The sequence below is a fragment of the Gobius niger genome (genome assembly GCF_951799975.1).
Source record: "Gobius niger genome assembly, chromosome: 2".
NCBI lineage: Eukaryota > Metazoa > Chordata > Actinopteri > Gobiiformes > Gobiidae > Gobius > Gobius niger.
The window spans coordinates 41,396,949-41,422,104 of NC_136853.1; the positions used below are offsets into that span (position 1 = coordinate 41,396,949).

Below are 25,156 nucleotides of genomic sequence, written 5' to 3' on the forward strand. Positions count from 1 at the left end.
GCTCTTCCACAGGCACACAGACCAGACAGGTATCACCTCGTCTAAGATCAGGTAAGGACATATCTCAGTATGGAAAAACGGTGGCCTGTTCCTTTAACCTCTTAACGTCCACCTGAACGGATCCCATTTTCTCCAGTGTGGCTTTACCCTAATCAAAAAGCTTCTTGGGGGAAAAAAGCCACAAAATAGCCACAAAAAATGAGAAAAAAACAAGGATGTAAACGCAACAAAAACGTGACAAAAATTAAACAAAGATGTGACAAAAAAATGACAAAAATTCAACAAAAATGTGACAAAATTCAACAAAAATGTGACAAAATTCAACAAAAATTCAACAAAAATTCAACAAAAATGTGACAAAAATTCAACAAAAATGTGACAAAAATGTGACGACAAATTCAACAAAAATGTGACAAAAATTCAACAAAAATTCAACAAAAATGTGACAAAAATTCAACAAAAATGTGACAAAATTCAACAAAAATGTGACAAAAACGCAACAAAAATTCAACAAAAATGTGACAAAAATTCAACAAAAATGTGACAAAATTCAACAAAAATGTGACAAAAACGCAACAAAAATGTGACAAAAATTCAACAAAAATGTGACAAAAATACAACAAAAATTCAACAAAAATGTGACAAAATTCAACAAAAATGTGACAAAAATTCAACAAAAATGTGACAAAAATTCGACAAAAATTCAACAAAAATTCAACAAAAATTCAACAAAAATTCAACAAAAATTCAACAAAAATTCAACAAAAATGTGACAAAAATTCAACAAAAATGTGACAAAAATTCAACAAAAACGCAACAAAAGAATAACAAAAATGTGACAAAAATTCAACAAAAAAGTGACAAAAATTCAACAAAAATGTGACAAAAATTCAACAAAAATTCAACAAAAATTCTACAAAAATTCAACAAAAATTCAACAAAAATTCAACAAAAATTCAACAAAAATGTGACAAAAATTCAACAAAAAGTGACAAAAATTCTTAGCTTTCAAATGAGGTGTTACACAGGCCTATATAACAGCCAAAGAGGACAGAATGCGTTCGGTTTAGGCGGGTGGTGAGAGGTTAAAGGCCCTATGCCTGATATTTTTATTGCAGACAATGAAAGTGGTAAATTAAAACATTAGTTGTGATCCAAACTCATTCGTAACTTTCCTAATATATTTGTAGCATCCACATTCTTTACAGGGACAAGTTTATAGACACATTTCAGAGGTCACTTTAACAAAAATGCTAGAAAAATTACCTGAAAGTTCATAAAATTGATGCAAATGTTTTTTTCTCCTTTAATCCACGCTTTTCCCCCACAAATGTTTAGAGTTAACAATGTACAAAAAGAGGACAAAATAAATGTCATTCCATTTCTAGAAGTAAAATCAGGTATATCTCCTTTAATGAGAAAAATAAATGTTAAAAAAAAACCTCACAACAACAACAAAAAGCAAGACAACTTGAATAAACTGTTCAGCTGTTCATAACAGGTGACTGACGACAGCTGTGGAAGAGATTTGAGATTTAACCATAAAAGCCACATGCGGCCTGTTACTGTAATCCCACGTGCCTCCAGCGCGCGGCGCCGCTTCCCTCCACTCTCAGTTTCTCAGCGAGACATGTGGCTGGGACTTTTTCAAAGCTACGCTCCGATTTTAGCGAAAAACACTCACTTTCTCGACCCGTTTGGATTTCAAAAGACGATCCCGCATCTTTAGCGCTCTTTTGAAAGTGCTCACGAGCCGCAGCAAACGTTTCAGGTGAGTAAAGATTTGATCAAAGAAGCTAAGTAGCGCTAAGTGCTAACTAATTGCTAAAGAGCTAACATGCTAAAGCGACGCAGGCAGGTGTTAGCTTCGTGCTAAATCTGTGTTTAGCACGTTAGCTGGCTCATGACCTTCAGTGCATAAACTGGGGCTAATATTAGACACTATATAGCCTTGTTTACAACCGAGCTAGCAACAGCCATTTAGCCGTATGAACGCAGGCTTTTAGCTAAAGCGTCCGCGGCTAACGAAAGCTCACATAGCCTTGTTGACACCGTCGCGTTGGCACTGTCTGCTAGTATTTCTGAAGTCTGTTTCCAGGCCGAACCACTTAGAAACTGTGTGCACCTTACACCAGTGCCTATGCGAGTTCCTACTTTCCTAAGAATCCATTAAACTAATATAATAGTTACTCTGTCGCCGCACTAAAATGGTTTGGTGCGTGTTGTGAAATGGTTCAAGAAATGGATCTGGTTTCTGGTTCCAACCTGCTGCACTTTAATCCTCGTTTCTCGGGTTTGTTTATGTGTCTAGAGTAAATCACAGCTCTCAGTAGACTCCACTGCGCGATTACACTGTTACTGTAAAATAAGAAGTTTAACACAATTTCTCTAGTTCATAATTACTGGATCAGATTTGTTATTCTCAATTTGTTTTGTTTTTCTGCGTTGCCCTTTGTCACTATCATCGCTTCATTACGACCTAGAGCGGATATTGTCAGTGTTGGGGAGAATACTTTGTAATTATAATCATATTTACTTACAGAGTACTTGCCATAATATGTATTTTGTAACGTATTTTGTTACTTTGTCCAATCAGAGTATTGCATTGTTTGTAATGTAGCATTTCATTTTAGGAGGAAAAACGGGTCATCATTAAAGGTTCTTAATATTGTGCAGTATGAAGCTGAAATGTAATGTGTGAGTGCTGTGATGTAGTTGATTTTAGGAAAGTAAATGTGTTATAAATCATCTCAAATGAAAATGTTACTTTCTTTAAAAGCTGATGCACAAAATGAAGTGATTTCTAGCGTTTCTCCTTCATGTCTTCTCTGTGTTTCTCTTGTTTTCACAGTTGTCATCGGGACAGCGCTGGGCCGGACATGACTGGGTCTGGAACTGGTGAGGCCTTTTACTGTTGTTTTTCTCATCATTCATTAACAGTAGATGAATAAAAATGTAACATTGTGCACATTTTATGCTGCACTATTGTTCTTTGCATGTGCTTCTCCAACAACGCTTGTTTGCGAGCACTGTTTTCATATTTCTGTACGTAATATTATGTTAGTCAGTCAGTTTATTGTAAAAGTTGGCCGGCCTGGTGGCGCAGTGGTTAGCGCTCGTGCTTCAAAGGTGGAAGGTCCCGGATTTGATTCCCCCGGCTGGCTGGGGCCTTTCTGTGTGGAGTTTGTTCTCCCTGTGCCTGAGTCGGCTTCCTCCTCGGCCAGAATGAATGAGAGTGTGTTTGTGTGAGGGAGTGACGGTGGTGGACGGGGTCGATGGCGCAGATTGGCAGCCTCGCTTCCAAGGCCGTGGGAACCCAGGGTGCTGAGGGCGCTTGCAGCACCCCCCGGTGGATAGTTTGTGAACTGGCAGGCAATATTTACCCCTTAACTCCCACCTGAACCGAGCACGTTTTCTCCAGCTTTACCCCCAGTCCAAAAGCTTCTGGAAAAAAAGTGTGAAAATAGCGACAAAACTGAGACGGAAACAAGGATGAAAATGTGAAAAAAGTGAGAAAAATTTGACGAAAAAGTGACAAAAAATTTACAAAAAATACAAAAATGGACAAAAATTTGACAGTGAGAAAAATTGGACAAAATTGAGAAAAAAATGACGAAAAAGTGACAAAAAAGTCACGAAAATTTGACAAAAATGAGACGACTGCCCAACAAAAAAGTGATGAAAAAAAATCTGATGTGAGGAAAAAGATCAATTTAGTTTTGTAGGTCTACAGGATTTGGGTAAAGCTGAACTGGAGAAAATGCTCTCGGTTCAGGCGGGAGTTAAGAGGTTAATAAATTGGATTTATGCACAGAAAAAGTATTTTGGGGGTAAATTTTGTCCCTCAGCGCCCCCTATCTAAAATATCTTCCCACGGCTCTGCTCGATTCTGTGATTCTACCACAGTTAAACTAACCATCAGAGAGTGTGGTGCGAATGGATAAAGATTGGATTATGGCACTTTGAGAAACTTGGCAACACAGGCCTATAAAGCGCAATACAAGCGTAAGCCATTATTATTGTTTTGAGTTGGCAATTGGTGTTTGAAATTCTACAATAATGTCAATATTGTTAGTTACGCTGGTCTGATGAAGTGCCTTCTCCACAGGAGGAGGTCAGGGCCCTCCGGAGGGCACAGACCCTGAGGACTCAGAGAAGTGTCCCATCTGCCTCAGTGTCCTGTCGGGGGCGGAACTGGCGATGCCCGACAGCTGCTGCCACGTGTTCTGTCTCCGCTGCCTCCTCACGTGGGCCGAGGTAAGACTTAACTCTGCTTTATACGTGGGTGGGACGTGTTGCCATAGGTGACTTTCAGAATCAGAATTGTTTTTGTTATGAACAGTTTCACAGGGGATTTTTTTTTATTCAATTGTGCAACATGAAACATAAAATATATAACACATACCTTTAGATAAATAAAACAAAAAAGCCTTAACACTATAAGTCTATAAGTGTGAAGTAGATTAAATTTAAACTATGATAAAGACAACAATAATTTGACATAGAACAGCAGCGTGAGTGTTACAGATGTGCATTAAGTGTTCGCAGCAGATATGAGTGTGGACATACCACACAGTGCAATAGTGTAAAGCAAATGACATTATTATATTCATGAGTCTGATACAGAGTTATTGGGTCTTGTAACCGTTCATGAGTCTGATGGCAGAGGGGAAAAAAACTGTACCTTTTTGGCGAGAGGTTATGGATCTGAATGGACCGTAGCCTCCTGCCTGAGGGAAGAGGGTTAATAGTCCGGGTCGAGGGTGAGAAGCGTCCGCTGTGATCCAGCCTACACGCCTCCGGGTCCTGGAGAGATGGAAGCTGAGAATCCCCTTCTCAGCAGCACTCACGATACAGTGCAGTCGATGTTTTTCCCGGTCCTTTGCACCGGGTACCACACGGTGATGGAGGAGGGGATGGACTCGATGATGGCCGTGTAGAACTGCACCAGCTTCCTTCTAGGCAACTGAAGTTTCCTCAGCTGCCGCAGGAAGAACATCCTGTGCTGGGCCTTCTTGATGAGGGAGCTGATGGTTGGCTCCCATTTGAGGTCCTGAAGTCCGCGATCATCTCCACTGTGTTCTGGGTGTTCAGCTCCAGATTGTTGTGGCTGCACCAGGACGCCAGCCGGTCCACCTCTCTTAACTTGGCAGACTCATTACTGTTCGAGCCCGATGAGGGTGGTGTTGTTCACGAAATTTATCAGTTTTACAGACTGGTGACTGGAGGTGCAGCAGTTTCTGAAAAGGGAGTAGAGCCAGGGGGAAAGTACACAGCCTTGAGAGATTCCATTGTTTGTAGTCCGACTATCCGAGACAATCTTCCCCAGGGCACGTGCGGTCCGTCAGGAAGTCAGTGATCCACCTGCAGAGGGAGTCGGGCACGCTGAGCTGGTAGAGCTCGTCTCGCAGCAGTCCCGGCAGGATGGTGTTGAAGGCAGAGCTGAAGTCCACAAACAGGATCTTCGCGTAGGTTCCTGCGAAGTCCAGATGCTCCAGCAGGGTTCTAGACTGCGACCAAAATGCTCGCATATGCGACTATTTTTAGAGAATGTGCGAGTAAAAAAAATAAGTGGTAGCATCTGTGTGAGCAAAAAAAAAAAAAAGAAAGTCTAATAGGCTTTATGAGGAGTGCTGCAAATAACGTTATAAACAGCGTCTCCAGAGCACTCCTCTGAGAACACACACACTTCGCACGCACGCACCCAAGCTTCCACTATTATTGAAGAAGTCAGCTGGTAGTTTAGGCTAAACGTTTTGTCCAGGCAAGTGCCCGTTCTCCCTGTTTGTCCGAGGGACAGGTGAAATACAGACAGCAACAGAAGCCACGTGTTCCGACATGAATTAACCTTCTATTACTTTCTGCCAATGCGCACTTTCCGACAGCTCATTCCCTTAAGAAGTATCTATTTTCACTTTTATGTTCGCCTTTTGGGGCGGTAGCGCTGCAGCCCCGAGCGGCGAGCTCACAAGCGCAGGTCAGACAGAAGCACGCGCACCAGAGGAGGAAACAGGAGCAGAAAGAGTTTAGCGGTTTATGTTCCTACCTGAGCTCGCTCTGATCTCCTCGCGGTCAGAAAAAGCTTGTTTCAGAGCGCAAATGTAAAGCTAACGGAGAGCTAACGTAAAGCTAACATAAAGCTAACGGAGAGCTAACAGCAGCTGTTATGGCCCGCCCTCCCCCTCAGCCACTGTAGATTCAGCTCCTGTATTTTATTTAGGCTTTAGGCTTAAACAGGTACTTTTTGCCTGTGATTAATACGGTCTTAATTGGCAGTAATACATAATTTTATAAGTGAATATCCTGCAAGTGACAGTGATATTGCAGATTTGGAAAGAAAGAGACAAACAATTGTCAAGGAAGATGAATAATAATGGATTGAAAACACAAAATTAAAGCAGATGCACAATGCAAACAAATATATAATAAAACTATATAAAATCACTATTATTTTAAAAAGTTTTAACACTATTTTAATCATTGTTCGGATCAATTATAAGTTATTTCGAACATGTTTATAACTGTCCTTGTTTTAATTTATTAAAATGGTGAATTTTGATATTGTGTCTGGAGTCTGTGCGAGTCTGTGCGACCAAATGAAAAAGTTGGTAGCGCCAGCGCTACTAAAATAAAAGTTAGTCTTGAGCCCTGTCCAGGATGAAGTGGAGGGCCAGGTTCTCTGCGTCGTCCACAGACCTGTTGGCTCTGTAGACGAACTGCAGCGGGTCCAGGTTGAGGTGGGGCAGGACCAAGTGCTTAAAAGACTTCATGACCACAGACGTCAGCGCCTCCAGCCTGTAGTCATTAAGTCCTGTGATCCTTGGTTTCTTGGGAACAGGGATGATCGTGGATGTTTTGAAGCAGGAGGGCACGTGGCATGACTCTAAGGAGGTGTTGAAAATGTCTGTGAAGATGGGAGCCAGCTGTTCCGCACAGTGTCTCGGGGCAGAGAGGGAGACACCATCCGGCCCGGGGGCCTTCCGCGGATTCAGTTTTTCCATATGGCACATATTTTTTTGATTAAATGACACAGGGTCGGACGGAACGGTTTCTGAACCAGTCTGTGCCCAGAAGTGAGTCCAAGTCGCTCTAACCTGGCTTTACCGCTGTTTTAGGGCCTGTAGCTGTTCACGGTTAGGACCGGTTTGGATTAGGAAGACCTGTGCCATGTCTCTCTATGGCTGTGGAAAACGCACACGAAATTTCTCATATTTAGTATTATAATCTAAGTTAGGGCTGCTCGATTATTGAAAAAATAATAATCACGATTATTTTTGTCATAATTGAAATCACGATTATTCAAACGATTATTTTTTGCCTTTAAAAAGATCCAGCAAAAAAGGGACAAAAATCCAGAAAAAAAGGGACAAAAATCCAGCAAAAAAGGGACAAAAATCCAGAAAAAAAGGGACAAAAATCCAGAAAAAAGGGACAAAAATCCAGAAAAAAAGGGACAAAAATCCAGAAAAAAGGGACAAAAATCCAGCAAAAAAAGACAAAAATCCAGCAAAAAAGTGACAAAAATCCAGGGGAAAAAAGACAAAAATCCAGCAAAAAAGGGACAAAAATCCAGCAAATAAAGTGACAAAAATCCAGCAAAAAAAGACAAAAATCCAGCAAAAAAGACAAAAATCCATCAAAAAAGTAACAAAAATCCAAAAAATAAAAATTAGGATTTTTTTTTTTTTTTTTTTAATTGAAGAAAAAAAAAAGGTTGAAAAAAATTATCAATTTCTTGCGATTATGCTAATTTTGTAATCGTTTACTGTTGTAATCGAAATCGTAATCGATTTTCGATTAATTGCACAGCCCTAATATAAGTACTTACAAGGCCGTGGGAACCCAGGGTGCTGAGGGCGCTGCAGCACCCCCTGGCGGATAGTTTGTGAACTGCAGGCAATATTAACCCCCTTAACTCCCACCTGAACGTGCACATTTTCTCCAGCTTTACCCCAGTCCAAAAGCTTCTGGAAAAAAGCAACAAAACTGAGACGAAAAAGTGACAAAAAAGTGACAAAAAAGGGAGAAAATTTTGACGAAAAATTGAGAAAAAATGGACGTAAAGTGATAAGAATTTTAAAAAAAAAAATGCGAAGAATTTGTCGAAAAAGTCACGAAAATTTGACAAAAATGAGACGACTGCCCAACAAAAAAAGTGATGAAAAAAAATCTGACGTGAAGAAAAAGATCAATTTAGTTTTGTAGGTCTTTCAAGTGAGGCGTTACACTGACCTACAGGATTTGGGTAAAGCTGAACTGGAGAAAAGGCTCTCGGTTCAGGCGGGAGTTAAGAGGTTAATAAATAGGATTTATGCACAGAAAAAGTATTTTGGGGGTAAATTTTGTCCCTCAGCGCCCCCTAACTAAAACATCTTCCCACGGCTCTGAGTCCTTACCAGGTTTCGTTTTAGTTGCAGGCTACTCCTTCATGTCCCGTCGACCGGAGACCCTTCACCAATGTTTACAGATGGGACGGACATCTCACATGCGTTCAGGTGAGTCACGTGTCGCTTCTCAGCTCATATTTAGACGGCTCATGTATGAAGCATGTTTCTAATCCAATCTATTCCGGATGTTTAGGTCCCTGTGCAGAGGAGAGTCCTTCAGCCTGAAGTTGAGAGCTACTGCAGAAGAAATTCCCAATACAAATCTGGGCTCAAGTACTGCGCTATATTTTATCAAAGCAGTTTTCACGAGATGCTATATGTCACAAAAATAGCCCTGAACTTGTACTGTCCTGTATTTCCAGCAGTAAGAGAGCTTTGAGACAGAGGAAGGTGGAGAGGACGGTTGATGGAAAATCTAAAGGGCTCGTCAGAAAATGTAAGAACCACTTTTCACATTGTACTTTAGTAATGTGTTGGCTCATGCAATGTTTTTAATACATTCAGGCAACGATGAGGATCCATCTTCACTGACGAGAAAAAAGGTATGTATATCTTTCTTCATTGTAGCATTAATCAGCTCATTGTCTTCATCGATGTCTCTGCTGTTTCAGGTTCGAGGGGCAGAGTCCTGTAGCTGGTCGCCTCCTGCTTTTGTTTCACTGACGACAACAACACATGAAATGTACGTGACACGTGTTATTGTAATCAGAAAGTTCATTTAAAGGGTTGTCGTGACTAGGGCTGGGTACTGTAAAAAAAAAAAATGATGCCGGTACTTTAACGATACTTAGTTTTCGGTGCCGATACCTGAACGATGCTTTTTTTGGTACCGATACTTAATTATTTTTCATTTAGAACCATAAAACAGATGAATAATGTTGAGGTGAAACTTCCTTTAACAACAGGCGGAAAAAAACTTTCCACGTTTCTTATTTTTTCCCCCATTTTGAACAATTTAAAAGAAAAATCCCCCCTAAATTTTTCCCCAATTTTTTGTGTTTTTTTCCCAATTTTCCCCTTAAAAAAAAAAAAAAATGTCCCCAAATTTCCCCCCAATTTTTTTTCTTTTCCCTTTTTGATATTTTTGATTCCCCAAGTTTTTCCCAAATTTAACCACTACTATTTGCATTTTTTTTTCTTGTCTTTCACATTTTTTTCCTTTTTAAATTTGTATAACCAACAGCATAAAAACTTAAATATAAAATCTTTATATTTTATATTTCTTTTCGGTACCTGCTTTCGATACTTTTATTTTTCCGATACCGGTAGTACCTAAACCTTCTTTTTCGAAACCATACTGGTATCGTTTAACGGTGCCCAGCCCTAGTCGTGACCTTGATATTGTCCACACAATTAGGGCTGGGTACCGTTAAACGGTACCTACTTGGTACCGACCGAAAGGCTCCGTTAGGGGGCGGTATCGAAAACCCTTTTTTTTTTGGTGCGGATTTTCGGTACTTTTTCTCTCTGAACGTCAATAAATTATCCGCAGTGAGTCTAAAAAAGCCTGAACTCATGAGCAGCTTCAGCGTAAATGCAGAAGCGAAGCAAAGCTCTGACTTACTATAGCTTTGGGATGGCAGAGCCGCAGTCTGAGCCAGGACTAAACCAGGACTTACAGTAAACTGGTTAAAAACCAGGACTAAACCAGGACTGAATAAGAAACTAGACTCTTAGACAAAGAGAAAAGCAGTGACAACACGGAAGTGACAAAACGGAAATGACAACACGGTATGACAACGAGAAACACATCGGCTTTACCTTTAGCTTTAGCCCCAGAGCCTGAAGTTACTGCTGTTGTTTAAACTCCAGCTGCACCGGAGCATTTGGGATCAAAGATTGTTTCTGGAAAAGGTAAGGGCTCACTCTGCATTAGCCATGTTTGGAACAGTTATGGTGCATTTTCAGTGACAGAGTGAGCGCTCTCACTATGTAACAGATCTTTGACGTGTGAGGAGCTTTCACTGTCGAACAGCATAGTGAGTTTAGAAAAGTTTATCTGAAAGAAAACGGTGCCTGATGTGAATCTGTCTCTGCAGCTCAGAAGGTAATAATGTCCTTTCTCTTTTTATCACGGCTTTATTGGGAATTCAAAACATGAAAGTTACAGGTGACGCTGCTGCTCCTGTTTTCTGATGTGCCGTGTTTGTGCCGCTGTGCTGTTTGTTTTCCTGAACAATACTTTTTATACACATTATTTTAACTCAATTAAAATAACAAAGGTATCAAAAAAAGTACCGTTAAGGCACCGGTACCGAAAAGCAGGTATCGTTAAAGTAGTGGTATCGGGGAAAAAAACGAACGGTACCCAGCCCTAGACACAATACACATGGGTTACATTTCCATCAGGCTTTATATAGTTGCATCAACCCCTGCAATTCCATCTTCTGCCATTCAGCCCTAATGTTGACCCTTATCTTCCACTCGTGCAGTGCACAGTCGGTGGACGATGAGGACGTGCTGCTCAGTCACAGAGTCGAGCGCTGTAAAACTCAGAGCTGTGTGTGGTTCTCTCCGGCTGCTCCCATCTCTGCCACCGAAAGGACAAGGTGAGAACACAAAATCTGCTTTTCAACCTATTCTTTAAAAAATGTATGTTTAGATTTATTAAATCAACTTTGTTTATTGGTAACAGGGAGAGTTTCTCCATCAGACACAGCAGTGCTTTTCCATTTGGTCTCAATTCATCTCCTTTTTCTTCGTCGCCAGTGTCTGCTGCAAGTCATTTTGGTAAAGCAAGAATCAAAAGTCCTTTATACCTGCATGTGGTTATTTGGAAACAAATTACTACAAGTTGGATTCTTTCTTTAGTGTTTGAAGGTGTGGTGTGTGCCATCACTTGTCCCAAAGGAGGGGAGAAAAAAGGCGGCCGTGCGTCTAAAGCTGTTCCTAAACAAACGGTGTCCAAACGCTCCAGTCGTGTTGGGAAAACTCAGAGCGAGGTCGCTGTCTCTGAGCCCCAGTCCCCTCAGACTTCGGGCGCGTCGGACTCAGAGTCTCCCCCTAGCGCACCCACCAGACCAGGCCGCGGAGCCAAGGCAGCGGGCAAGAGGAAAGGCAAACAGGTAAGGAGGGGTTTAGTGTTGTTGAAACCGAGTGGGCAGTCTTTTGGTTCGGTGGCAAAGTGGCTAGTTTTCCACATTGGGTTGGGCGATAATTTACCTGTACCGGTAGAAATATTCCCCATGATTAGAATTTGTCTCATACCGGTATAAATGATGACTCGCGTGCAAGAAGTAAACAAACTGGAGCGCAGGCCGAGAGGGAAAGCTGGTCCAAGCGTCGTCAACTTTGACACAGATTTAGCTTTTCAAACCTCCTGTGACTATTTTTGCAAAACAGGGCAAGCAACAAATCTTGTGTTACCCTCCAGGATTTTACTTAAGTCACCGTCGCGTCCTGGGAGTTTTCTCGAAACACATCCAGCTGCTCTCCGTGTGTAGTAAGTCCCACGAAGTGTCTTGTCTTCTCGCGAGTCTGATTTATGACAGATCACAAACGCAAAAGCTCAGTCTAAATTGTCCTTTTACATGTCAGTGTCCGGCTAATAGCAGGGAACCGCGTCTGGTTGTCCCAACGACATAAAAGCCGTCAATGTTCCAGCCGCTAGGAGAGTTTTATTGTGAAAGAGTCAGACTGAAGAACATCATCATGAAAGAAGCAGCAGGTTTAGGCCACCACTCACGCATGACTGTTAGAGGATAACATTAAATCGCTATTTATCAAGCTGGGTCAGGCTGTGCAGTCGTTCTATCTCTGTCATAGCCTTGACTGTGACGCTCAGACTCAGCCACGGAATGTTTGCTTGCGTATCAATATGACGCTCTGAGAGGGTATTTATCCCTTTTCTGTGGAAGCACAGACAGACTTCCATGGTAGGACTTGCGCAATGTCTTGAGTTCATGACTCCGGGTCCCGCACCAATGGTAAATAAACTCTCCTGTATAAAACATCCAGAATTCTGCCTATTTTTCTCGAACACCATTGTTAATTCTCTCTCAATGACAAGGATTTTTTAAGTGAACTTCAGTAATTCAGGGAATTAGATTATGTCATATCGTGATACATACCAACAAATATTGTGATAAATCTCCAGCCAGTGTTGTTTTCGTCAACGAAGACGATAACGATATCTTTTCGTTGACGCCCCTTTTTTTAATGACGATAACGTAACGATGTCGAGCTAAAATTGGCTCTTTGGGGACTAGAACATGACCAGACGTTTACGAGTTTACGTCAATGAGACGAGACGAGACAAAAATGGGAGAAAGTTTTTCGTCAGATCGTTCACAAACAGAGTTTGTGCGCGGAGTGAGAGAACTCACGGTAAACAGGACCCGGAGCGGCGCCGTGCTGCTCATGATGCGGCAGCGGCGCCTCTTTCTCTCTCTCTCCCCGTGGCGTGCGGTCACTGCTAGCGTACATCCTCCTCGGAGCATCTGACATCCAGGTCACAGGGACTTTATTGTTTCTCAGAACAGTTTTCAATACTGTGGCGTCTGAACGCAGAAAGCACGTTGAGGTCGGCTACGTATGTGCAGACAGCGCTGTTGGTAAAAATTAAAAATAAATAAATCTCGAAGCGATGATCAGAGGATGAGGAGAGCGGGCGCTTTTGGGAAAATTCCTGTTCACAGTCGGCCGACCACTTCTGCCAGTGCCTGTCGTGGTGTAATCTGTTTGTCAAACGCTATAGAAAGCCAGTAGATAACTATTTATCCCAATTTCCAAGACTTATTGAAATTAATTATAACTTCTTATAATGAAACAGACGAAAACGTGACAAAAACTTTTTTAATTTTCGTCTGACTAAATGTGACTAAAACTATCACATTTTGAAATGACTAAAATGTGACTAAACCTAAAAGCATTTTCGTCCAAAAGACTAAGACTAAAACTAAAAGGGCTGCCAAAAACAACACTGTCTCCAGCGCTCAACTCTTGTCTCAAAGCAACATGGTTTAATTCCTGGATCATGTGAAGCCTTTCTAATGGAGATCTATTTGTTCTCTGTATCTGAGGGGTAGAAGTACAAACTTAAATTTCCACAGTAGGTTAAGGAGTGTAAGGAGTAGCCAGGTACTCCTAACACCTCATTTACACTGCATGGCCCGTTTCAGTAATGCGTCTTTGTTGTAATGTCGGCTTTTAATCACATGTAAATAAGCAAAGCCAGCTCATTTCCTAAAACAAGATAAAGGAGCGTTTTTCCATTTCCTACATTTTAACCTATAATCTAACTTACGTACCTGCGCCTCAAGAATTTTCCTTCTGTCGATAGTTGGCGAGTGTGTCTGCAATAATGTGGATTCTTTTCATATAATGATTTAAGTGTTGTTTTGCAGGTGACCAACAGAAAAGCAAGCGGCAAAAGGAAAGCCCCGGCGCGGAAGAAGCGCTCTGCTGAAGTGGTTAGCAGCAGCAACGAAGAGGAGGAGGAAGAAGAGGAGGCCACTACAAAACAAGATGACAACACAGAAGAAGAAGAAGAAGAAGAAGCAGAGAGCACTAAACCTGAAACTGCAGTCGAGCAGCCTGACCTTGAAAAAAATGGAGAAAGCTTAGACGATTCAGAGCCAGTACCTGCTGAGAGTCACAGTGACGAACAAAACGAGTCAAGCTCTGAGAAAGACCCAGACGAACCACTAATAAATGATGTGAGCCAGGAAAGCAGCGACGCTCAGGACAAAACGGATAATGAAAGTGACGAAAAAGTCGAAACTGCATCGTCTCCGTTAAAGTCGGCTCCCAATAGTCCGGTTTCATCATCGGGGGACAACCACAGTGTCAAGGATGAGGAGAAAGAGGATAGTCCAGCGGAGGAACAAGAGGACTCGGAGCTTTGGGACGATGAAAAAGCGGCTTCTCCAGAACAAGGGGCGATGGATATTAGCGATGAAGAGGATAAGGAGTCTACAGCAGGCGAGAGTGTCGAAAAAATCGAGCTTTTTGCAGAAACTGAATCTAAAAGAGAAGAAACGAATGAACTCAAAGATAAGGCAGACGAAGCTTGTGATACTCCAGAAGTTGAAAGCGAGTCGCCAAGACAATCAGAACAGTCGGTAACGGTGTCTGAAAGTGTTGATGCCATTCCAAAAGATGAGGAGGAGTCGAAGGAGAAAGAGCAAGAGCAAGAAAAAGACGCTAAAAACCTGGGGTTGTCCGAAGACCTGAACGAAGTCCCGATGGATTTTGGTTCCCCGTTGAGCGAGCACGGAAGCGGGACGCCGATGGAGAAGGACGGTCCGGAGGAGGAGCGGAGTGGGGACCAGCCAAAAGAAGAGGACGTCTCAAAAAGCGAGGATAAGAAAACCGAGGAGAAACACGATAAAGACAAGAGTCCAGAGAGGAGCAGACCGAGGCGCTCGCGGTTTCACTCGCCCACTACGTCCTGGTCGCCGAAGAGGGACGCGAAGGAGTCGAAGCGGGAGAAGAGATCGAAATCTAAGGAGCGCAACGGCAGTCCGAGTCGTTCCGCTCGGAGAAGCCGGGAGCGGGACGGTGACTACCACAGGAGAGACCGAAGCCGGGAGAGAAGGCGCAGGAGGTCAAGGAGTCGGAGTCGGTCAAGATCGAGAAATAGGTCATACAGAAGGGGCGACAGGAGTCCGGCGGAGGAGAGGAGGGAGGAAAGGAGAGAGGAGAGGAGGGAGGAAAGGAGAGATGAGAGGAGGGAGGAGAGGAGAGATGAGAGGAGAGAGGAGTCCCCCCCTAAAAATGAGAGACGAGGCGCTTGGTGGCCCGGCGGAGAGGCGCGAAAGTTCGGAGGCGGGAGATTCGAAAACGGAGTGCCGAACGACGAATCGCCTGAAAGAAATGTGGTCGATACAAACCCGGATTGGGTGGAGAAGCAGAGGCTCAGCATGAGTGCCGGGGCACCGAAATGGGATGACCCGCCCCGAGGCAGAGGCAGAGGGGGCAAGGGAGGATTCGACAGGGGCAGGGGAAGAGGAGGCGGAAACTGGAGTTCTTATAATCAAGACGAATCTGGCGACAACAGGTGGCCACGGAACAACTTCTCAGGAACAGGAGGTGGAAATTCTGCTCCGGGAAGCGACGCGTACAGTCGGTTCAACGAGAACAGAGGCGGGAGGAGGAAGGAGTCGGACCCCTCGGAGGCCATGGACCGCTCCGGCTGGTCGTCTGCCTCGAGTTGGGCCGTGCGGAGGACGCTGCCCGCAGACGTACAGGACTATTATTCCAAAAGAGAGAGAGGCGGAGCAGGCGGGTGGAACCGACAGGAGGACGAGCAGCCAGCAGCCGCAGGTGAGACGCAAAACAGAAAATAACCATTTGTATTAGGGTAATATTTTTCTCTTATTTGTTTGTTATTGATACTTGGCCGACATAAAACAGTCATATTTAAAGCATTTGCTCACATTTCATTGACCAAATATTCACAGTTTCAAAATTCTATGGGAAAAGTTCAACAGGTTAGAACGGGAATCTCTCCAGTCCTTTCTTGGTCGCTCGCACAAAGCTTTTTCTCCACATGCTCGATAATCACATTTTAGATACTTTTTCCTTGAGTGCTGAAGATTTTTAACAGAATCTGCAAACTTTTGGGTTCATAAAGTAGAGTATGAGGACAAAATTAAAGTCATTTTCGTGAAATAGCATCATTAGACAAGTCTCTTTGATGCGTAAGTAGCTTACATTAAAGGGATATTTCAGGATTTTTGACATAGGGCCTCATTTTCTAGTTATACAGAGTGTTGCTGATTTCTGGAGATATTTTTTTGTAATTCATGCAGTTCTTATGTTTGAAGAGTTTCGTGGCGCTAGGCTTTATGATGTTTTGTCGTCTCCTTTGTGTCACTTTTTTGTCGGGTTTTGGCTGCTTTTTTTTTGGTTGCTTTTCTGTTGTGTTTTCATCACATGTTTGTCACTTTTTTGTTGCGTATTTTTTGGCCAATTTTTTGTGGCTTTTTCATAGCTTTCATTGCTCGTCCTTGTCACTATTTTTATGCTTTTTTTTTAAGTTATGCCAAACTAGTGTGTAGGCTCAGGTGGGGGTTTAGAGGTTAAAGTACCTCATAATGTGAAAAGGTTTGAAACCCCTGGCTTACAATATGTAGTTAATACAAGAGCTTTGTGTTTGAGGTCATGTGTGTGTCGGATACAGGAGTGTGTTTGGTCAAAACATGTGATGTGATTAATTGCGATTAATAACTTTTTCAATTAATAGTGAGTTAAAGCTTTCGTTTTGACCTGATATTATAATTGTGTCGTCCTACTGCTCAATTGTCATTAGATAATATGTGATTTATATAAGCAGCCTGTCCCGTGGCTCGAGAGGGAAAAAATGCTTTGAAGCACGTTTCTTTTACAATAATTCACTTGCTCCCAGTTCACACATTCTTGTTACGTTTCTGTCCATTTCCTCAAAGTCATATGTAATTGTAATCTTCAGGCTAACAGCTGAATTAGTTCTTTTTATGTGTAAATTGTGTACAAAGTGTGTGAAACCTAATCTTCACCTCTTCATTCTTCCAGAGCCTCCTAAACCAGACCCTCCCTCTCAGACTGTACCGGGAAACGCCCCTGTCCCAGTGCTCGTGTCTGCTCACCCTCAACTCCTCCATCACTACCCCGGGGCTCGAGGCCCAGTCTCAGTGAGCCTTCAGCCAGGCGCCCCATACGCCCTGCCCCCCTCCCAGGTCCCCGTGCACCTGCACACAGCGGTGCCCCTCCTCCAGGTGCCGGCAGTGGGGGCACAGGGCTTGCCTCCTCCCCCTCCACCGCCACCACCCATGCAGCAGGGAAGCCAGACTGCAGCCGCTCAGCCCGATGGACACAGCACTCAGGTGAGGGGGTGATGATTCTGAACAGTGGGGTCAGAGAAAGAGGAGTGTTCATTTGAAAAGACGAGTTTCCAAAACTGACAAACTATAAATCAGTCAAAAACACGATGTCTTTTTCCACGTAGTGCGCTTCAACGTGGCATGAGATGGTGTCACGCGTTTAGCATTTGAATAAAGCTTATAGTTGACATAGCATTTTACCTGCATAAGAGCTGTTGGGAACTAAAGCTAGACAAACAAACCACATTGACCCATTTAAATGACACTCACTCAGCGCCTGAGCGTCGTTGTAAAGATGGATCCGTTAAAAGCCTTTTTCGTCTACATCTGGCTGTGGGTGCGGTTTGACGGGTGTTCAGACGGGGCCTTTTGTTCACATCGTTGTTGTGTTCTAGATAACTCCACATAAGAGAGCGTTATCGGCCTTTCATTCTTGGGCATAGGACCTTTCCCACTGACAAAATGCAGAGAATAATATACGTGCTTTCCTTTATCTGCTCGTCGCTCGTCCACATGAATATTGTCACCGCTTTGCCTTGTCCGTTTTTGTTTGGCCCATTCGCTTTCCAAATGTGTCTTGTTGTCAGATCTTGGAAATGAGATCAAAAATGTTCTCTCCGGCAACTCGTCTGGATATCTAGAGTCTGAATTGCACAAACCTTAACAGCAGTGCTTAGTTCCTTGGCGTTTGAACATGTTTTGTTGCAGAAAACGTCCAAAGATGGACTATCAAAGCGACTCCGACCGTTGCCAGCGATGCAAAATGAGCGCTTGGTTGTCTTGCTCTACACCCCATGATGCTTTGATGTTTTACGTCATGATCTGTTTTTAGCCGCTGTAAAAGACGGTATTGGACTGCAGTTGTTGTGGGCGGCGCTTCTAGGGATGCACACGCTAGAATACACATAACTGAAGGAGCAACAAAACAGCGATGAAGTTTGTTGTTGTTTTAGTATACTGCTCCACAATGAAGAGGTCGTGCAGGTCAAGTAACAGACCGAGAGCTTGTTGCTGAAGAGTGAGCATCTTCACTCAGCGTTCGGTGCAGGGCTCTACATTAACAAGATTTGGGCTGTGGTGGTGATGCCCGTCTCCCTAATCGATGGTGGGTTAAAGTGGTTTATACCATGGTTACTCGATTCTGATTGGCTAGTGCATTATTTTGGTATAACCGCACACGTAGTCCGGTAGTTAAATCACTGGGATATCACTCCGCTGTGGCATCGCCATAGCAACGCATGACACAGCTGAATCAGATAAAGGCGTAATTAGTGACTGACAGGAACGTATGAGATGGATTTTGTGTTAATTTCAACGTTTTTGGCCAAAACAAAACGTTTGATAAATGGGAAGTAGAGGAGAGTGAGCAGCTAGGTTAGCTACTGTTAATAACATATGAGCTTTACATTTCTATTGAAAACGGTTAAGGCTATTCATAATTTTCAGGCGTACATAAAATGATCCTCCATTTAAGCATATTTGTCTGGATTGGTAAAGTCGAAGATAAAAGTTTCAGTTCGTGGGGCCCAGGTGTGAGCGACTTCACCGCAGCTGGAGTTAAACAGCGTAAAAGTGAAATAACTCCTGCCCACGAGTGCCGCATATCGGTGTTTACTTCCAGGGAAAAGTGTTTCCGGGTTAGTCCTGTTGTGTTGTGATTCTGTGCTGATGTTGTGTCGTTGAGCCTGACTGAGATCCTCGTAATAGCTGCGAAGAATGACTCGCTCTGAGACGAGCCTTCAGTGACCGGCTAATAACCCACAGAAAATAGTCCCGTGGTCTGGCATATTTAGTGAGTTTAGTAAATGAAAACAACATTTATTATAAATGTTACGTTTGTGGGACCCTGGTATAAGCGGATTAAACAACGAGGAGCCGCATTAGACGCACTTCATGGAGTAACATCACTCCACTGCACGTCGTGGTGTTCTTTACTCCGCGCCGTGCATTATAACCGTCTAATGCGGCTCCTTGTTGTTTAATCCTTACCTGTAGGTCATTTTCCTACAGTGTCCCTTCATTCACGCTCTTTAAACATCTCAACATCCTACAAACATGTTCCACACAGACATCTGCTTCTGTTTGAGTTGGAGAAAATAGTACTTGTTTCAGGAACAGTGCATATTGGAGAACAGCCACAAGGCTATTAATGGAAGTAGTGGTGCGCACTGAATGGTGCTGCTGCCGGATGCTCTCTCATCGAATGCAATTTCTCCATCTGTGAAATCAATAAAGTACCATCTTATCTTATCTTAATGAAGTGATTGAAATGTTCCACTTGAAAATGTCTCGTATTAAGCCTGGTTCTAATCTCTCACACAGATGACCAGTAACATGGGAGGTTATGGGAAGCCACTGTTCTCCACTCCGACCAAAGTGACACAGGTGGCCCCGACCTCGAGCTTCTTGCCGTCCTCCACCACTCAGCTGCAGCACCACAAGGCCGACAGCTCCAAGAAGGAGAAGGTACTTCACCGCCACGCTGCATGTTTCTGCTTGTTTCTGCATATCTCTGCTCGTCTCTGTCTCTGAAATACATAGCGCTGTAGGGGCACGAGCTCCATTAGTGAGGCAGTCTTTACTGTGTGACAGTAGGAGAACTCGGTTATAGATGGTTTATAGAGAAGGAAATACTTGTCAAACCACAACAAGTTCTGGAAATATTGGCACATAATGTAATAGTAATTCTCTCGTTGTTACATATTACACATGATGTCAATATAAGTAGGAATAACGCAGTCCAGACTTTCTCACCTCTTTTGAACCATGTCAAATAAGTCATTTTAATTTCCAACAGAAACAACAGATCCAAGAAAGAGCGATAAATGAAGTGAAGACGGCCATGAAACCGTATTACCAAAAAAATGAAATCACGAAAGAAGAGTACAAGGAGATCGTCCGCAAAGCTGTAGAAAAGGTATGACTTTCCCACTAAACAGAATCACGTGTGGTCTTGGACTGTGGGGGGTGAAGGTCCCCGTGTTTAAGAAGGGTGTGTTCCAATCAATGGCTGAGGGAAGCCCTTCTCTTTGGCCCTCATGGCTGGGGGGGCTGACATTGCTGTGATACCATCCCCTAGAGCAGGCTTGGGCAAACTAAGGCCTGGGGGCCACGTGCGGCACCCCTAGCCCTTTATACATTGCCTAATAAAGGGGAAAAACACCAATGTTTTCTTTACCATAAAGAAAATACATAACTGCTGCTATTTTGTTGCTCGTCTAATTGATAATTGTTCGAAACAACCAAATTCACAACTGGTCTGGCCCTCGAGGAAAGTTAAAAAACCTAATGCAACCCAATGGCATCAAAAACGTTGCCCATATCTGCCCTAGTGGCTCGGGGCGACTCCAGAAGGTGTAATAATAATGGGAACCAATGGGGACTTCATTCGTTATCATAGAGCTGCGTCCGGTGACGCTTTGGGAACCTCAGGATCTCATCATTTGCTGATGATGATGATGGTTCTGTTGGTTTCACCAAATCAGGACCTTCAGCTGCACTGGGGCTGTTTGCACCGAGTGTAAAGGGACGGATAGAAATTAATTCCAAGGCCGTGGTTCTTAATGGGAAAGGGTGACTTGTTCCCTCCAGGGTGATATGGAGCCCTTGTCTTAGGTGGAGGACTTTTATTTGATTAGTTGATTGGAACAAAGAAGAAGAAGAAGAGGAAGATCTTTATTTATATAGCGCCTTTCACCGACATTGTCACAAAGCGCTTTACATGAGACAATTGTACATTCACTCCATACTCGGTGGTGGTAAACTATGTTTGTAGCTTCATTTTGCCCTGGAGAAAGGGGACTGTACACGTCTGCGCCAACGGACCCTCTGACACCACCATACATTCACTCACACACATCATTCATCCTGGCCTATTGTACATGCTTTTAGAGGTAGGGGAAACCGGAGTACCCGGAGGAAACCTACGCAGACACGGGGAGAACATGCAAACTCCACACAGAAAGGCCCCGTCCTGGTGGGAATCGAACCCGGCCTTCTAGCTGCGCTACAGTGCATCTTAATGAACACACATGGGACTCCTGCCTGGCATGTATTGGTGCTGCATCACACCGATGAAGGAAGAGTCAAAATATTTCTCTTGATTTACTGGTCAACCAACATTCCTACTCTCACACACGGTCAAAGAAAACACCACGGAAACAATGGGTCGAAATGAGCTTCCTTCAGGCAGTTACAGAACCTAGAGACAAAACACAGAACACACACAGGCGCCCCCACAGTTCAGTTCGTGTATGGCTTGAGGTATAAAGGATGTGTTTTGCTTTGGAGCCAAAACTTCTAAACCCACAGTATCTTATTGCATTTGTCGTATTTATTCTCCCCTCTCTGTCTCTCGTGCAGGTGTGCCACAGTAAAAGCGGCGAAGTGAACTCTGGTAAAGTGGCCAACCTGGTGAAAGCCTATGTGGACAAATACAAACACGCTCGCAAAAAATAAACAACTGCATACTCTCAGCTGCTCCAAGTGCAATTTCTTCAAGCTGGAAACTGGCCTCCAATCCTCAAAAGACAAAGCGGAGACGCCACCTTTTTCTTTTTACCTTTTATCAAATGAAGATTTTTCTATAGATTTGTCATATTTTGTTAAAATCAAAAACCCTAAATTGTAATGCAAAGAGCCCTTTATTTTGCATAGATGTGTGTGGACCGCTGAAAGGAGCGCAGGGTAGCAAGACGCTGGGGGATTCGATATGAACTTGGAATGATGGTACATTGTAATTATCCGATCACCTGAAAGATTATGAAATATCTATGTTCTTTTTAAAAAATTATAATGTTAAAAAAAAAAAAAAAAAAGACACGAAAAGCTTAGTTTGGAAGAAGAGTGTTGCCTTTAAGAATTTGTTGCCCGAAAGTTTATTTTTGGGCTGTAATTTGTTAAAAGTTGATTGTATTTTTTTGCAAGACCCTGATTGGTTGTGGCCGATCAGAAGTGTGCGTGTATTAGGTCTGAATGTGTCAGAAAAGTGTGAATTTGGAAACGTGTCCAGTGAGTAGTGGAATAAAAATAACTGCTTTCTGATCCAGATAGGATTTTGTTTGTATCATTTTTTTTCCCTTAGTCGTCCTTATCAATAGCGTTCATGTGACATAGTGTTATAATAGGGTGACAGTTTAATATTGAGGTGGAACTTACTAAAATGTGTTAAAATACAATACATTTCCATAGCAGTGAATAAGTATGTTTTCAGCCTGGACCTAAACCCAGTCAGGGTTGAGACTTGTCTCACGTTCTCACTGCGGCAGTTCCAGACCTTTCCTGCATGAACCTGAAACGCAGCCTCACCGTGTTTAGTCTGGGAACCACCAGGAGACGCCTCCCTGAGGATCTCAAGGCCCGAGGTGGTTCATATGCAAACTAAGCCCTGATTAAGACCTGGTGGTCGAAACATGTTGGCTTGACCATCTAAATAATTACTCCTTGTGCTGTGCATATTTGTTTGGAGTGCCTGGGTTTACTGTTTTTTTGCAAGTTGGATCCCTTTCCCAAGAGCACCCATACATCCTTTTTGTAATATATTGGGACACATCATCAGTCATATTGTTTTTTTTACAAGTTGTGGTTCATATGGCTTTAACATGTACTTTGGTGCCTGACCATGAAGAGACTTCTACACTTTTGAAGTTCTCTGAGAGACATAAACCCATTGCAGAGAGCGGAGCGCTGGACTAATATGATCGTATCCCCTGGTTCTTGAGCAGCAGCATTTTGAATATACTGCAGCTGTAACAGCTCGTTTAGAAAGGCCAGTGAACAGGCTGTTACAATAGTCTAACCGACTGGAGACAAACGCATGAATTAATCTCTCCAAGTCTGGTTTGACACTTTTTTATTTTAGCAATGTTTTTTAGCCGGTAATAGCCCACTGGTGCAATGGACTTAAAGGAACAGGCCACCGTTTCTCCAGACTGTGATATGTTCTTACCTGAGTTTACCTGAGTCGAGTTGATGCGTACCTGCCTGTTGTTTGTGCCCCTTGGAAGAGCTTGGTCGCTTCTAACTTCACCCCGTTTGGAGCCATAGGAATACATTGGGAGAGGCCAAATGCTAACAACATCTTTGTGTAAGTGAGCGCACGCACAAAGACCAGACAGGTACGATTCATCTCGTCTAAGCTCAGGTAAGAACATATCTCAGTGTGGACAAACGGTGGCCGGATCCTTTAATATGACTGTTAATATTCAGGTCAGAGTCCATGATTACTCCAAGATTAGATCGATATAAACCGGGTTACACCGGGTCCCGGGGCGCTGCACTGAAGGGGTCGGTCGAGTGGACCAAGAGAAGGACGAATGGCTCTTTGGGTCAAAAAGAGTTTCCACGCCATGATGCATTTTGATACCTAAGATGTTGGATGATCTGCTCTTTTCTCTGATTTTGTTAACTAGTCAACCTATAAAACATATTAATATCTGAAAAACAATCGTGTAGTGTGTACTCAGCTTTCAAAACCTAGTACACAGATAATAAGGGCAAATCGGAGATACTTTGGTGACCACAAGAGGGCAGCCTTTCGCAACACATAGGACTGTCAGAGCAGACCGCCCATCTGGTTAATCCCTCTAGCGGCGAATATCAGTATAACAGGCTTATTATGAAATCTATCATTTATCTACAATGTTAAAAACTGTGCGGGCATATTTCAAACTAAAGTTTTTTTTGGAAACGTTTCATAAACATTGCCCATCTGTGTCGCCAAATATGACATTCAAAACAAGTTTTAAGAGTTAAATGTTACATAATTACCAGAGAGTTACCAGATTCTTTAGCTAAAACCAATATGGAAATTAACTTAAAGAGACTCTCATTGACGAAACCTTTTATAGAGATAAACCCTTGACTGCTTTAGTCGCCTGAACCCAGCACAATTTCTCCAGCTTCTTGAAAAAAAAACGTGCCGGAAAAGCAACACTGACAGAATAAAAAAAGTGAAAAAAAACAATAGTCATAAAGTCATAAAGAACGACAAAAACGTGACAAAAATGCATTGAAAAAAACCTACAAAACGCAAAAAAATGAGATAAAAACACGACAAAAACGCTTAAAAATGTGAGTAAAAGCAGCGACAAAAAAGATACAATCCGTGTTGTCGGTCGTAGCTTTCAAACTCTGGCCTATCGTCTGTTATCTCCAGTTGAGAAGCTGAACTGGAGATGATGCACTGGGTTAACGCTCGGGGTCAGAGGTTAATTAACACCATGCACTGATGTAAATGATGCCTTCAGTTACTCCACCAGAGAGAAAAGCAAAAACACAAATTGTATTTTGTTTTAGGTTTATTGGGCATAAATAATTACAGAATATACAAAATGTTTCATTGAAACAAGTGTAACACTGTTGGGCCATGCCCTCTTTGCTCCTGAGGTCCTGTGTGATGTGCAAAAAGAACCATAAGTTGGATTTCAGGCTCAAAAAGGAACAAAAGTCTGTCTCTGTAACAGCAGTTTTTCAGTCAGTCTAAAACAGTGAGATGAACAGGTGAAGACTCGACTGCACTGGAACAATCATATCAAATTCACCAGTATTTTGTTGATCCAACTCCAATGCATTCATTAAAAAAGACCATACAGTAAGAGTATATACAAGTAGAAGACAATATAGATATGTACATGTATATTTACACATATATAAATATAGTAAAATAGTATAAATTACATTGACTCACTGTGTTCATAAATAGATGGTAGTTCGTAGGAGCACAGTGTGGTGTTCAAAGTTCTTCATAAACAAAGCTGTGCAGCTTGTAAAACACTAACGGATAACAATGGTTTGGTTGTGGCTGATGAAAAGCCCACTTAACGTTCTTAGTTGTTGTTTTTTTGCAAGTTTATCAGGTATCACAACCACTGCATGTGGTCAAATCCTCTACAACTCTTCTCCCGTAAAGAAAAGTCTTGAGACGCAGTAGTGTCATTTCTGCAGCAGGATAACATGAGTTCAGCA

At 42.7% G+C, this 25,156-nt stretch overlaps 1 protein-coding gene across 1 annotated transcript; it reads left to right on the top strand.

Moving 5' to 3' along the window:
* Positions 1-1,609: 1,609 nt before the first annotated feature.
* Positions 1,610-22,233, top strand: scaf11 (SR-related CTD-associated factor 11). Its single transcript, XM_079582894.1, has 16 exons — positions 1,610-1,771; positions 2,852-2,898; positions 4,109-4,257; positions 8,412-8,495; positions 8,581-8,660; positions 8,750-8,823; positions 8,892-8,929; positions 8,999-9,069; positions 10,820-10,936; positions 11,023-11,117; positions 11,199-11,452; positions 13,733-15,653; positions 16,884-17,194; positions 19,514-19,657; positions 19,989-20,108; positions 21,554-22,233. Exons 2-16 carry the CDS (start codon positions 2,880-2,882, stop codon positions 21,647-21,649), a joined length of 3,573 nt encoding a protein of 1,190 aa, XP_079439020.1. The 5' UTR covers positions 1,610-1,771; positions 2,852-2,879; the 3' UTR covers positions 21,650-22,233.
* Positions 22,234-25,156: the final 2,923 nt, after the last annotated feature.